The following is a 14,750-nucleotide window of genomic DNA, read 5'->3' on the forward strand; positions in this document are numbered from 1 at the left end:
TTTTTACGATCTAACTTCGAGATAAAACCCCTATCCATTTGACATCTAAATGTCATAGCGACTTTTGGGATAGTTTGCTATCGACAAAGGGGGACAAAGTCAAGGGGTGAAGGGAAAGGAGGGCCAAGCAGAGCCTCCACGACCCTCGGCTGCCTCCTCACCAGCTCCCCCTCCCCCCAAGTCCGGTAAGAAGTTGGGCCAAGCTGGAAGGGATTGACCGGGTAAGTGTCCAGACTTGACTCTTGCGATCAGGGTGGAGGCTGACTTGGATGGAGGTGGACTGGGCCCTGGCCCTGGGCCAGGCTGAAGGGAGAACCAGGGGTCTTTCTGAAAGGACCCTAACTCCTAATCAAGAGGGAAGATCAGTTGGACCCTTGGAGAGACGGAGCCCTTGAGAAGGGTAGGGAAGGCTGAGGATGAGTGAAATCCTTCGAAATCCAACTGATTTTTTTTTTTTTTTTTTTTTTTTGCTTTAGTTGGTGGCAGAGCTGAATTGGGACTTGGAGTAGGAGACAGGGGGCTGGGCAGGCCTCTACCACTCCCAAAAGGCTAGGAGCCTCCCGCTGAGGACTTAGGCCCAAATTACTTTCCCAGAAGAGTTTTCCAGAGGCTTCCTTGGCCAGCTAATGGAAGACCAGGATAGAGTCTAGTTCAGCCTTTCCCCTGCCCCAGCCCCACATGGGGTTTCTGGGCCTTGGAGTTCCCCAGGCACCAAGGTCTGTTCTCTAGCCCAAGCACTGTTGACCAAGCCAGGGACTTACATGGCTGAGAAGAGCTGTTGGGAAGCAGCCTACTTTTTCTTCCCTGCACCCCAGATCTATTGAGAATGGTGCAGGGTGTGCCTGGGATGGAAGAGGCAGACCCCTCGGAGAAAAGACAAGTGGAAGGGCAATGGAGTGGGGGAAACATTTATTTGACTTCCAGGAAAGCTACAAACAAATACCAAAAGCGAATCACTGAGACAGGCCCCGCAAAGAGATTTCACACGTAGCACAGCATCCACTCGCTCACTACAAATGGTCTTGGAAGCAAAATGGGTAAGGGAGAGATGGGTCTGACCCAGACTATCCCCATATTTACAAGCTTTGGGCCCTCTAGCTGGACCCATGGATTCACAGAGAAATACACAAGACATTTTGCACTGAGGATCATTTTTGTTTCCGTATACTCCCAGACCAGGCCTTGCGGGGCCTACCCAGGCAGCAGGAACTTAAATCTCACTATCTTCTTTCTCTCTTCTCAATATTATCCCTTTGGTCCTCCCTAGCCCCTTCCCACCCTAGGACCAAGCCCCTAGGAGACTTGGGCCTGGGGAGTGGGGAGAGAGGAAGAGGAGAATGAAAAGAGACTCCATCTCTGAGGCCAGCTCAGCTTGGCCCCACTGCGGCACTACCCCACCTCAACTGCTGCCCCTTACAGAAGTTTCCAGCTGAAACTCAAAATACAGCGATCATCTTTTTATAAATAAGTTAGAACACAGATGGGGAGGGGAGAGTTCACATTAAACATGCGAATTTCTTTTTTTTTTTTTTTTTTTTTCCTGGGGGAAGGACTGCGATCACAGACACAAACATTCAGAAACGCTGGCGGATTTGGGGCAAGCAGAAGGGAGTTGGGAGCATGGAAGGAAAATAATAATTATTATTATTATTAACAATAATAACAAGATAACCAGTCCAGGAGAGAGGGAGCCACAGGAAGACCTAAGACCAAACGAAATATCGTAACACAAGGCCGGGGCGAGGCAGGCTTGTGGGAACCGGTCCCCAGCGGGCGGCGGCAGCGCGGGGAGGATTGGAGGGGCCAGGGCTGGGGGTGACATGGGCTCTTGGGCCGCTGGGCTCCTCTGGGCAGGCTCAGGGCTGGAAGGCGCTGCCGGCTGTAGCCAGGCTCATACTTTTCAGTTTGTTGTCCTTCTTCCACTTCATGCGCCGGTTCTGGAACCAGATCTTGATCTGGCGCTCGGACAGGCAGAGTGCGTGGGCGATCTCGATGCGCCGTCGCCGGGTCAGGTAGCGGTTGAAGTGGAACTCCTTTTCCAGCTCCAGGGTCTGGTAGCGGGTATACGCGGTCCGGGCCCTTTTCCCGTCCGGCCCGGTCATATCTGGAGCAGAAAGCCGCAAGGCAACGTTATTCCGGTTAAGGGAGGGGGCACTGGGTGGGAGGGGGCGGGGGAGCAGGACCCAGGCGTCCCGGCACCCAGCTCACCACAGCTCCAATCCTCTCTACTCCAGATGCCCACATTCAAGCTCTATTTCTGCACCCCTTTCTCCTGCATCCCCCACTTCTGCCGGCAGCCAGTGCGCCCGGCTTTGTCTTTTGCTCGCTCCTAGTGCCTCACCCTTGGCTGGGCTCAGGCGGCCGCTCGCCCCGGGAGGGAGGAGAGCGGTTGCACTTTTGCCCTGGAAAGCTCCTTTTACTGCTCACCCCTTCTTTGCTAGCGGCAGTCTCAAAATTTCAGGGGTAAGCAGAACTCTTCCCCACATTACATGAACCCCATCCTTTATTCTGAAGCTGGTACAGCTGCGCTAATAAAAACCTAAGCCGAAGCTGAAACAAATTATTAAAAATATCCCCCTCTAACAGAGAGACCCTGTTTGGCTCTGTCTACCAAGCTATGAGGCCCCTCTTAGAGACTTCTCCCCCTTGGAAAAATGAATCTATATTTAGGGTAAAGCCAAGCTCTCCTTGTTCTCCCATCCCACCCCAAAACGCAGAGAAGGAAAGCTGAGAATACAAAAAAGAGAGAGAGAATTACCATGGCTGATGTGAAGCTTCCTCATCCAGGGGAATATCTGCGGAGTCTGCCCCTCGGGCGCGGCTGTGGAGGTGGCCATGGGCTCTGGCTGCGCCCGAGCTAGGCTGGGGCTGCTTAGCTGGCTCGCCGCTTCCTCAGGCTCCGAGGACGCACTGGCCTCGTCTATTTCGGTGAAATTGGCGCTGGAACTGGCTGAGGTCGCCTGGTCGGAGGGGGACGAAGCAGAGGGCTTGGCGCCGTGGCTGTCGCCGTTGGTGCAGGGCAGGGACTCGGGCGAGGACAGGGAGCAGCTCGAAGCCGCTTGCCTGAAGCGGGGCTCCTGGGCGGGCGCTGGGAAGGCGCGCGAGCTCTCGCCCACCGCCCCAAAGTGGCTGGAGGAGGCCGAGGAGCGGTTGACGCTGAGGTCCATCCCATTGTAATTGTAGCCGTAAGAGCCGGTGTGCATGGCAGCGGGATCCCTGTAAGAGCCGCTCAGAGAGCTGCCACTGCCATAATTTAGCAACTGATAGTCCGGGCCATTTGGATAACGCCCCGAGAAGGAGTTTACAAAGTACGAGCTCATTTGGGTGATTTTGGAGGGCTTGATTTGTGGATCGTGGTCGTTATAACCCTGTGCTTCACGATTTATGATGTATTAATGAATTATAGCGATGCACTGTACTTCGTTTTGCTATGTATGCGGCCAAATATGGGGGGGGGTTGGAAGGGGGGTGGGGGGGCGTTAGGGAATCACGTGCTTTTGTTGACCAGTCGTAAATTCTCGCTGATGACCTCAAGAGGTAATTCATGCTCTATGGTTACAAATAATGACGATCCGAGAATCGTTAGGGCCGATTCAATGCGAGCCTCCGAGAGAGGGGGAAAAAGGAGAAGGGGGAGAAACTGGGAGAAGGTTGGCGTTGGCCTCTGAGCAGAGCGCGCCACCTCCCGGCGATCGACGGGAGCGCGGGCGGGAGACCGCCATGGCGGCGGCTGCTGCCTCCCTGCCGGCTCCCTGCAGCCGCCGGGAGAGAAAGAAACCCGGCCAAGGCTCAGCCACAGGGTTGAGCCTTTTCGAGCAGGGGTTGGGCTTTTTACCCACTTTCTTGTGGGTGGGGTTAGCCTCTCTATTTGGTTCCTTCTCCCTACATCATCATTGTCGTTATTATTTTAACTTTGGATGAGAAGATTAAAGATTGAGTTGCTTTTCCCTTTCTCGGGCTTTGCAAGTCTCCGAGTTGGAGGCGGAAATGGGGGAAGGGTTGGAAGTTGTGTGTGAAAAACAGTTATTGTAACGGGTTTTCCCCGGGAGCTTAGCCCTGCCTGCATCCTGGTGGGGCTGCTGTTGCCGGTCCACAGCGCCCAGGCCGAGCCGGCAGGACTGGACGGGAGGCTTGAAAAACAAGCAAGAGAAGCGTTCACTTCTCCTGGGCCACTTGGAAGTTCGAAATCCCCTTCCTGACCTCCTTGGTGGTCCTTAACCCAGGCGTGGGAAGTGACAGAGCAGGACAGGGACCCCAGAAGCCGAACACAGCTGGGGCTAAGTGGCCTAGTTGCCGAAAAGACCACAGCGGCCACCGCGTCTGCTGCTTGGGTTTGAGTAGTAACATGTGTCTGAGAGTTTGTAAAGCGGAGCCCCTTCCCCTCGTCCTAGGCTACTGCATTTGGAGGCCCCACTCCAGGCCCCTCACTCGCAGCTGGGCAGTTTGAGAATTTGCCTGGTGTCAGCCGCCTTCCCGGAAAAGGGGTTCCAAGGACCCGCATGCTTTGCTGAGCACCCTGGGCGGCCAGAGACCGCCCGAAGCTGGTCCCCTATTAGGAGGGGATTATTTTCTTTAAAAATAATAAAGGAAGCCAGAGGGCGGAGGAATAAAGGAAAACAGTGGCCGCAACTTGCCCTCTGGGTGCCGGTGCAAGCAGAGAGAGAATGGGCCATTCCCGGTTGAGAGGATGACACTAAATGCCCCATCACCTGGCCTCCTGCCCTGGGGTCTCCAAGGAGCAAGGGAAAGTTGTGCCCTTCGGCCTGTGCCTGGCTGGTGGCTTTACATTCCCCTGCTTGAGGCTGATCTCCTACTTGAGGCTGACCTCCTACTTGAGGTGGGAAGGGGCACCTGGAGCCTTCAGCTACAGGGCGAGAGATATCCAGTGGCCCCATTTTTTAGTCTCCGCAGCCACAGGCCAGGAGCAGAGAGCCAAGGCTGGCGAAAAAACCTGGCCATGTGGACGGGCCAAAGGCCAGGGGTCTCTGCGAAGGTGAGGACAGAAAAGAGCTGCAGAGGCCCCCAGACTCGATGGCAAGAGAGGCCCCCAGTCTCCGCAAGAGAGCTTTAGGGGCCTCAGTGGCTCCCTTAGTGCTGTGGACACAGGAGGAGAGGCTAGAGAATGAGAGGGAAACAGCCCCTCTCCATCCCCCAAGTCTGCACGGGGAGAGGCGGCTGTGAGCCTCAGCACCAGGGAAACGCAGCGCTGGGGCCTGGGCAGGACTGATCGCTCCAGCCTTTATCTCAGCTGTAACTTCCCAGTCGAACAGGGCTCGCTTCAGGGGGCCAGGGCTCTCGCTTTTGCTGAAGAATTCTGGCTCAAGACGGATGGAGAGGCTGGGGGTTGAGGGGAGAGGGAAAAACGGCAGGGGAGGATCGGAGGTGACCCAGCGTCGAGTTTTCACATCTTTATTATTGTTATTATTATTATTATTATCATCATCGAAGTATTTCACGTCCCGAGCTAAGACAAGACTACAAACACAACACATAGAAAATTAATAAAATAGAACTTTGTTTTCTTCTGAGGCTCCTCTTCTTACTTCTAGGTAGTATGTGCTCCTTCCAGTGGCTTTGGGGAGGGGGTGGGAGAGACGACAGGTCTGGGATCAGGGAGTCTTCAAGGCCTCCGCTGAGGGGACAGCGAATCTACCATTGAACCGTGCATGGGGGACATGGACGAAATGAGACGCGACAGGGACAAGAGCATTTTGCTCTGCTTCCAGGAAACATCAAGTGAGTCCGATCCTCAGTTCTCACCAGGAAGCCTGATCAGGCTGAGGCGAGTTCCTCGGGAAGGAAGGGCGCGCGGGGTGCTGGGTGGGCTCGAGTAGTGAGGCCTCAGAGCACCCACCGGGAGCTGTGCGGGCGGGGGCGTGGAGGAGAGAGCTGGGCCCCGCCTGTCGTGCGCTGGAGAGCAGGTCTCCTGGCTCCCCCACCCGAGAGCCTTCCTTCCCGGGTCTCTCCGACGCCCTCGGCTCCCCACAGGCCTTTCCCCTCGCGTCCTCCCTCCCTTTCCAGCACCTTCACTCGGCCGGTTTTTCTTCCTCCTCCTCGGCACTGAGCTGAGACGCGCTGAGCAGTTTGCTCTCCTTTTTCCACTTCATGCGTCGGTTCTGGAACCATATCTTGATCTGCCGCTCAGTCAGGCACAGGGCGTGCGCGATCTCGATGCGCCGCCGCCGCGTCAGGTAGCGATTGTAGTGAAATTCCTTCTCCAGCTCCAGCGTCTGGTAACGCGTGTATGTCTGGCGGCCTCGCCGGCCACTGGGCCCAAAGGAGGAACCTGTTACGCAGAGTGGAGATGCTGAGGCCTGGAGTCACCGGGCCCAGGGCCCCCTCCCCTAGTCGACCCTCGAACACAGACTCCAGCCAGTACAGGGATACCCTCCACTCTGCCGGTTCCCTTCCCCACTTTCGCACTCCTCCAGCGCCCCCTCCAGATTCCCTCCTGGTTTCCTAGGCCTGTGCCGTCTGTCTAGATGGGGGAGGGGAGGAGCAGTTTGAACTCCCACCTGAGCCTGGGGGGAGGGGCTGGTCAGGTGTGTCTCTTCCTAGTTGCATCTTGTCTTTCCCTCGCTTTCCATCCATCTTTCTCCCCCACCCCCATTCCGCCAACCCAGTGATAAATCCAGGCCCTTAATCCGTAATGACGTAGATCGATCCATAGTCCACATTAACGGCTCCGCACTTTCGAGTCCGGCTAATGGACATCAGTTGGGACTTAAGGCCAACAAATAATCCAACCTGAGACCCCGCGCCTGTTTCTTCCTCTCTCGCTCCGCCTGCTCCCTCTCTCTTCCTTCCCCTTATTCCTCCTCCCTCCTCTGAATACCACCCCTTTCCTGGTGCCTCATCTTGCCCCAGCCCCCCACCCTCAGGGAAACACAGTCCCAGTCAGACTCAACTCTTCCTCTTCAGCGTCACCTCCTACCCCCTTACATGACGCACTCCGTTTTTAATGGAGCCGTCTTTGGTTGGGGAACCCTACCAGGGCTGGGAGAGGGGGGCTGGGGGCGCAAAGTAAAGCCAAGCCCGTGTCTGCGGGCCCCTGCTCCCTTTCCTGTCCTGGAACCCCGGCTCTGGCCAGGGGTCCCAGGAGAGCACACTCCCTCCCCGTTACTCCCAGTGTGGCTGGGACTTTGCAAACTTTGTAACTCCTGCCTAATAGGAGACACAGCGAGAGACCCCGGGCAGGCACCCAATCTTCTTCTATCTCCTAACTGAGATGCCCACCCAGCACCCTGTGGGAGATTGGGGCAGGGGGCGCTCACTAGTTCTGTGTCCCGGGGTGGGGGCCCGGGAAGCCAGGGCGACGGCGACGGCGACGGGAAGTCTCACTCACTGTTGCACGAATTCATCCGCTGCATCCACGGATAGACCGGAGTAGAGCACTTCTGCTCTTCTGTCTCGCGGAACACGCTCTTGTCCTGCGCGCAGTCCGACTTCCGCGGCTCGGGGTGGAACGGGGGCGGCTCTTCGGCGCCGGAGAGTGCGCAGGCCGACTCCTTCTCGCGGTAGAAGGCCGGCGCCGGCCCGTAGTCGCAGGGCGCCGCTCTGCCGTAGCCACTGCCCGCCGGCGGGTAATAGGAGGAAGTGGCAAAGCCCTTGTCCTGGCCCGGCCCTGGCCCATAGGGCGCGGGGTAATGCCTCAGCGGGTCCGCATAGCCCGATGAGTAGAGCGGTAGCTGGCCCAGGAAGGACTCCTGCCCGCTGGCCAGAGTGACGGGGAAGGTGGAGTTCACGAAATAGGAACTCATTGGGAGGGGAGGCGCGCGCGGCCACTGCTGCTCCGCCGGGTTTATGATTTGTTGTGTTTTATAGTCCGAGCGCCGCGCCTATTAGTAGTATATCCGAGATTGGGTTTTAGCTGAGGGGGGATGGCGAGGTGCCAGTGAGGGCCAGAAGGAAATACAACCATCTGATCCAACACTGACCAATGGCAGAGGCAGGAATTGTCAAATAGCACCCAGGAGGAGCGCAGCCCGCACGAGGGACCCGCGCACAAACCTATCAACCTTTTTTTTCCTCCTTCTCCTTCGCCTTTCTCTCTCTCTCTCCCCAACAACACAGCGCGTCCTGTTCCACCTACGTAGGATCTGTGAAACAGGCTCTGTGCCTTTGAGGGAGGAGGGAGCGTTTAGATTGAGACCACCCCACTCCCGGGTGATTAAATAAATACATCTCTCTCCTACCCCACGCAGGATTGGAAAAAGTTAATTGTGTTTTCAGAAAAGTTAACCCCTGCGTTGCTTGGGCCCCTTCTCTCCAGGGAGGGGTGGGTAAATGTCTCTGAATCTCCTTGAGAGAGAACTAAAGAAGAAGATTTGTTTCTAGGGTTTTATGTCGGTGGAAGGTGAGAAGAGTTCTCCGCTAAGACAAGCAAAGAAGAAACACCCTCCTCCCCAGGTTTTGAACATCGTTCTTCCTGTTTATCAGATCTGATCTCTCTCCTCCAAGCCTCGGGTTATTGTTCCTGCTTCTCCACAACCCTTCTGTTCTGAGGGGGCAGGCCAGATCCCACTGCCTAGAAGACCCAGAAGAGGAGGAGCCGGCAGGAGGGACTGAGCCCAAGCTTCCCCTTCTGGCTCTGTGGCTAGACTAGGAGCTTCTTGGAAGGTGGCGATGGGGGCGGCTACCCAAAACATTCTGCCTGGTTCTAGTATGCAGCTTCTCACTCTTGACAGGGGAAGGGGCACTGGGGAAAGCGACTAACCCTCTCCTCACTTGGCGATATGGAGTGAAGGAGTGAGGGGTATCCCTCAGCCTAGGCGGCTTTATTTGTCTGATCCCTATCCTGCCTGCAACCCTCACTCCAGTACCCTCTGCAATCCCAAAAGACTTAAGAATAGCCTGGGCTATAGGATTTTCAGGAATCAAGTATGTCCCTGTAAATCTGAGGACAAGGAAGAAATCATTCTTCTTCCAGTTGTGGGCTTCAAACCCTCCTGATAGTTGAGGCAGTCAGAGACCACTGGGAAGAAAGGCACCCTCACTCTTCTTCCAAGTCTCTGTAGGAGCTGCCTGTTCTTTTTGAAATTAATTCTTTCCCAAGACTTGGTTTTTGCTTTAGTTTGATAGGGAGAGAAGGGCATTTGCGTTCTCTTGGGGACTCAGCAGGCAGCTTCCAGCCATCAGCCAGCATTCCCTCTCCCTTCTGTCTGTGTCTCAGCATCGCTACAATTCCCTCCCACACCCCATGTTCATATCATCAGCTTTGCTGCCTTACAAATTTGGGTGTGTGAGAGAATGTATATCTCTGGCTCTTTCATCCAAGGAAAATGATCATTGAGCCCAGGCTGGGAGACAGGGCCACAGAGCATTTCCAACATTCTAATATGGATCCACAGGCCACATAGTGAAGGGTGACAACCTTCACACCTGGGGACAAGAAGGGGCCAGGGCATGGAACAAAGTCAGATGTCAGGCCAGGCTGACCCTCCTCTGCCTTGTCCTTCCTTTGGGTTCCTTTTTCTGGCCAAGTTCTCCCCACTGAAGATGCTAAAAGACACTAGAGAATGTGGTAGAGGACTGAGCTTAGATGACCAAGGGTGGGAACTTACTTGGTTGCAACATGGTCTCCAAGGCTCTCTGAACTCAGGGCAACTTCTAGGCTGCACCTTAATGGCAAAATGGCCATCCCTGGATGTCCCTCCAATCACTTCCTAACCTGACTCTATGGGAGTTTTTGATAAGCATTTAAGAAAACAAATTTAAACCCCCTGATAATGAAGAAGGATAAATATTCCAAACCTAGCTATGGTTGGGCTCACTTCTAGAGAGGACTAGGGGCCATTTGAACAGGGGGGGAAAAAGTGGGAGAGAGGGCTTGCATGCACCTCCCTCCCTGCTGCTGAGGCTGAGCCCTGGGCCTCAGCCTTCCGTGCCTCCTCCCGGCCCAACAATGTCCCCATCCTAGCACTAAATAGTGTGGTTTTCTCAGTGGAGTCTGAACAAAATAAGATCTCGTGAGGAAGGGAGCATTTCCCTGTGTCAGAAGCAGGAAAATAATTGCCCTATCTTTAGAATCACAGCCCCCAAATTTACCTCACCTCTGCAGGTTGCTTGTCTGGAGATGGAGCCACTATGGGCAGGGCCTGGGCGCCTGGAGTCGGGCATGAAAGGAAATAGCGCCTCATCGCTCTTATCTAAGCCCAGAGGTATTTATGAGCGTTTATTCATCTGATCTGTTTGTTTGGGAAAAAGAGCAGGCGGGCAGGGCAGGCCAGAGACCGACTCCTTTCTGGAGCCAGATCCCTACGAATCTGTCTGTGGTTCGGTCCACCGCCCTCTGTCTGTCTCCATGGGGGAATATGTAAATACACAGCGGGCTCAGCCATCCGCCAGTCTGGGGTGTCTCTCCCTGCCTCAACGAGGAAGTGTGTGTTCAGAGAGATGGATAGAAGTGTGTACCAATTCTTGAGTACATAACAGAGGGATTACACAGATACCCCACAGGCAGGATTTATAATTGTAATTTTCTATGCTGTGAGTCTGCAGTCCTGTGGGCAAGCTAACACATTCCAGTTCCCAGGAAAATGTTTCCTAAGTTGTGTTCAGTTCAGGAGAAAAATTCTTGATAGGTAACCTCAGGAGGGATATTTGCCTCTTTGTGTGTGTGTGTGTGTGTGTGTGTGTGTGTGTGTGTGTGTGTGCGCGCGCGCGCGCGGTGTGTGTGTGTGGGGGGTACTGAGACATTGTCCAGGCTTCTGATTTCCTCTAAGCTATAAGGCCCTCTCCCTTAGCTCTTTGGGGGTGATGAGCACCTTCCCCCACTACTGCCAACTTTGGCTGGGGTGGGATGGGATGAAAATATTTCAACTCAATTCTCACCCTGGACTCTGTTTCTCTGGGTTTGGGGAACATAAATAAATGTTCCCAGGGGTACTGAGTGATCACTCCCATAGGTTGAGGGAGGCTCTTTAGATGAGACACTTTGCCCTAAAATTGGTCCGTCCAAATCAAAGTACAAAGACTTCATTTTCATTATGCAAATGAGCGGCATCCTCTTTGATCTTTAAGGGGAGTGAGCAGTAGCGCTGAGCCACTCTCCCAGTTTCCTACCCTCACCCAGGGCGCAACCTAAAGGCCCTGAAGTGTTTCAGTACCATGTACCAGCTTGACTTCTCTACATGTCTTTTGGATTGTCCAAAAGTAAAACAATCTCCGAGGGGCCAAGGACCTTCTATGGCTGGCTCCCTCGGGGCCTCCTATAGAGCACCTCGCTGAGCCGGGCCATACAGCCACCAGAAAGTCACTCTCGCTGCAGAAAAGCTGAAAAGAGCTGCTCCAGAAGCGCCAAAAGCGGGTGGGGGCCGCAGCCACAGTGTTTGTCCCCAGCACCACCAGGCACCTTAACCTCATCAGCTCCTCTAGCCCTGGGCCAGACTCTGAGAACACCTTGGTCTGACTGGCACCGCAGGCAATTTCCTGGAACCCCACCCCCACCCAGGAATGGGACCACAGCACCTTTAAAGGAACTGCCAGAGCTTCCTCCTACGGCTTGAAAGCCCAAGCTAATCAGTAACCCGTGAGACGGGGCCAATATTCAAACGCTGCAGCAGAGGCGCATAGCCTAGCCCTGGCCACTCCCTCTTGGGAAGGTGGTCGAGTTAAGCCGGTGTGAAGGGTCCAACAGGAACGGAAATTACCACAGTGTGATTCCTTAATGATTTGGCCCCAGTCCACTTCCAAATTTTTCCCAAATCATATTTAGGTCCACTTCGCTTGAAAAGATCGAGAATGGGGGAGGGGATTGACACTCGCTTGCAGACATCAACAGTTTCCAGAAAACTCCGTTCAATTCCTTCACCACGAACCCACCAACCAAGGAACTGGCGAGACCCACCAGCCAACCAGTAGAACACAGACCCGGTTTGTCTTTTGACAACCGAGTGGAACTGCCGGGGCCGGCGCCTGCCCTGCGGGTCCCCTCCCTTGGCAGAGAAGAAAACCAAATAAACCTTGAACAGCCTTGGCTTCGGATGTCTCAAGCTGCCTCTTCCTCTCCCGCACCTTGGTGGGGTGGGGGTGGGGTGGGGATGGCGGTGGGGGTCTTGTCTCTGATCCCTCTACTCTTTGATTCAGGGCCCCTGCCCGCTGGAAGCAGAATTAGACATTTTAAAATATGCCCTAGAGGAAGCCGCTTCCCCTGCCAGCCGCCAGGTTTGGGGCTGGGATGGGCGGAGACTGGGGGAGTGGGAAATTGGGGATGATGGGTGAAGGAGAGACTTCTCTAACCCACACCGGGGAACCAAGATCCAGCTGAGAGAGTCGGCGTGGGCCCGAAATCCCCCGAATCCCGTGGATCTGCGCGACCGGGTCTCCAGGCGTCGGGGGCACCGCTGGACAGTGTCGCGGGGCTTGCGGCCCCTAAGCCGCTTGTCTCTGAACGGACGGTAGATGGCAGCAAACCGCATAATTTGGGTCACAGCGCACTGTCTAAGGGAGGATTTATAACCCTCCAAGACTACAGGAGAAAAAGACCTTTAGTATGGGTGGGTTTCGGAAAATTTTCCCTTGAGAATAGGCCCTGAGTGCCGTGGGTGCTGGCGGAGAACTCTCGCTACGAAGCCCAGCGGTCCCTCCGGGATCTCAGGCCGGGCCTGAACCTAGGGCATCTACCTGGGGCCACAGAGCTGCCTCTTTCGTGCCACAAGTGGCCGCGTCGTCCCTCTCCTAGCTTAGGACTGGGATAATAAATATATCCCCACTTCCAAAACGCCCCAGACCCTGTAACTCCGGGACAACCAGAGGCCCGAGGCATCTGGTCTTAAGAAAGAGAAAAGCAATTACATGTTCGTGCAAACCTAACTAAAAATCACAATCTCTCCTGCCCTGCACAGCCAACATCACTTATCTCTTGGCTGGAAGCTTCCCCAGAAACTCCCTTACCCCATTTTAAAGTACTTGCCTCAAGGCTGGCACCTACTTCCACCCCACCAGCTACTTTAGGAATCTCTGTCTCCTGCCCAATGGTTCTCTGCCCTCCCCACCCTCTAGAAGGCCTGACTGAGGGATAAAATTGGACACCCGAGGGACGGGACTGTCTGAGCTCAGTGCCAGTTAGCTTTTCAGTTTAGACGCTGCTAGGTCCCATAATTGGATTTTCTTTTTATTTTCTTCTTTCTTTCTTTCTTTTTTTTTATTTACAAGCCTAAAACAAAAATGCACTTAACAGCTTCTTCACAATCACCATGTCTGGACCCAGGAAAGTTTGAAATGTTATCATATCAGACATACACATGGCAATTTTTTCCTCCACCGAAATCCACACATCCCATACCAATACAACGCAAGTAATAGAAGCAATATCGTGCAGAAACCAACAGCTGCAACCTACCGCATTAAAACCACAAAACTGTCTCCCTGCAGAGCGAGGCTCCCTCCTGCGGGAGTGGCAGTGGCGAGATACTTGGGCATTCTCGGGCAGGCTTCCTGGTGGGTGGGTGTGGGGGGGTCTCCCTCGTTTTTGGTGTCTCCACCCATAGCCCTTTAATTTCAAAAATGTCTCCGAAGGGAGATAGTGAACATTTCTCTGTGAATTGTCTTTTCTGTGTTTCTCTAGCCGTTTCCTCTCCCTCGCCGGCCTCGGCGGAGATTCCAGGCCCTATAGAGACCAGGACGTCCCTTAACGCCACCGCCCCACATGCCAATGCTTCTGGGAACCCAGAGATATCCGCACCAGGCAAGATAACTGCGCGGGGGCAATAGCTAGAGGCCGGGACAAGGGAGGGGTGGCAGGAGGGGGAGGGGGCAAGCCCACGGAGGCCATAAGGACTGGCTTCTTTAGGTGCCACTGAAGTCCAGATAACGCCCCCCCATCCTCTCTTTCGCTGCCCCCTTGCTTGAGTCTCTCCTCCAAGCATAAGAAGGCGACTTAGAGCTGGTCTCCTGGCCGTCTTTTGATTCCTCTTCCCGCTTTCCCTGCCTTGGCTCCCCCTCCAGGAAGCAGCCACCTCTCTCTCCACCTCCGAATTTCCTGGGAAGCTTTTCCCTGCAGCGCCCAGAGATGGGGTTCAGCCCCGTCTTGGAGCGGGGGAGGAGGGAGAAAAACCCAAGCCCCACCCCCCACACACAAAAGCGATGCAAAAGAACAAGAAAATTGTAGAATCTCCCTTACCTTTGCAGACCTTGGGATTTTTTTTTCCCCTCCGGATTGAAAGGAATGGGTAGGGAGGAAAGAAGGAGTGTTCAGTTTCTTCTTCAGCTTCCAGATAATATTGTCCCAACGTGAGAGCCGTTGCTTCCCCTTCTCTGACTTGGGAGAGAGGGTGTTTCATTTTTCTGACATTTGCATAGAAAACGGAGTAAGTTCTGGCTTTGAAAAATAGTATGGGGCTGCGATCCTGGGCAGATTGTCCATTTACCTTCCATGGTGACTAAAATCCCAGATCAGTGAGAAAATTAACTTATCAAAATTATTTTTGGTTCTCTCTTTGTGTAATTCCCACCCCTCCTTCTCTCCCTCTCCCTCTTGCGCGCTCTCTCTCTCTCTTTTCTCCTCACCCCCCTCTCTCGTCCTCTCTCTCTTTTGCTCTATCGAGCTGATACTGAAGTATAAAAATATCAAGAGGCTGGAGCCCTGAAGGACGACAGTGCTCCGACCTAGGTGTGGTGTCCAAAAGAATGCTGCATTATAACCACCAGGGAAATGATAAAAAGTTCATGTTCACGATCGCCCGGCCACATGACCGGCGCCGGCCAATCGCTGGATTCAACCACTCATAAACTTCTATCACAAAGTTGTA

The 14,750-nt window shown here is 54.3% G+C and overlaps 2 protein-coding genes and 1 long non-coding RNA gene across 4 annotated transcripts; 1 reads left to right on the forward strand and 2 right to left on the reverse strand.

Moving 5' to 3' along the window:
• Positions 1–51: 51 nt before the first annotated feature.
• LOC104659560 lies at positions 52–11,983 on the forward strand. Its single transcript, XR_747607.2, has 3 exons — positions 52–221; positions 10,061–10,160; positions 11,717–11,983. It is a non-coding gene; the product is annotated as an uncharacterized LOC104659560 (long non-coding RNA).
• On the reverse strand, positions 893–3,599 carry HOXB5 (homeobox B5). The gene is made up of 2 exons (XM_010359615.2): positions 2,759–3,599; positions 893–2,104 (listed from the first exon to the last, which is right to left on the reverse strand). Exons 1-2 carry the CDS (start codon positions 3,318–3,320, stop codon positions 1,857–1,859), a joined length of 810 nt encoding a protein of 269 aa, XP_010357917.1. The 5' UTR covers positions 3,321–3,599; the 3' UTR covers positions 893–1,856.
• Positions 5,380–14,639, reverse strand: HOXB6 (homeobox B6). Of its 2 annotated transcripts, none has more exons than XM_010359599.2 (3): positions 14,123–14,639; positions 7,346–7,870; positions 5,380–6,286 (listed from the first exon to the last, which is right to left on the reverse strand). In XM_010359599.2, the coding sequence occupies exons 2-3, from the start codon at positions 7,758–7,760 to the stop codon at positions 6,027–6,029; spliced, it is 675 nt and encodes a 224-aa protein (XP_010357901.2). In that variant the 5' UTR covers positions 7,761–7,870; positions 14,123–14,639; the 3' UTR covers positions 5,380–6,026. The 2 variants fall into 2 exon arrangements, with proteins under 2 accessions (XP_010357901.2, XP_010357908.2); XM_010359606.2 differs by having other exon boundaries at positions 7,346–7,838; positions 14,123–14,406.
• Positions 14,640–14,750: the final 111 nt, after the last annotated feature.

Source organism: Rhinopithecus roxellana, chromosome 19 (assembly GCF_007565055.1).
Source record: "Rhinopithecus roxellana isolate Shanxi Qingling chromosome 19, ASM756505v1, whole genome shotgun sequence".
Lineage (NCBI taxonomy): Eukaryota > Metazoa > Chordata > Mammalia > Primates > Cercopithecidae > Rhinopithecus > Rhinopithecus roxellana.

Excerpts from the sequence above, each read along its gene's own strand:
- HOXB5 (XM_010359615.2), bottom strand. The coding sequence starts at position 3,320 with ATGAGCTCGTACTTTGTAAACTCCTTCTCGGGGCGTTATCCAAATGGC. Across the intron at positions 2,105-2,758 it reads GAAGCTTCACATCAGCCATG|ATATGACCGGGCCGGACGGG; the intron begins GTAATTCTCTCT and ends TTTCTGCTCCAG.
- HOXB6 (XM_010359599.2), bottom strand. The coding sequence starts at position 7,760 with ATGAGTTCCTATTTCGTGAACTCCACCTTCCCCGTCACTCTGGCCAGC. Across the intron at positions 6,287-7,345 it reads GCGGATGAATTCGTGCAACA|GTTCCTCCTTTGGGCCCAGT; the intron begins GTGAGTGAGACT and ends TCTGCGTAACAG.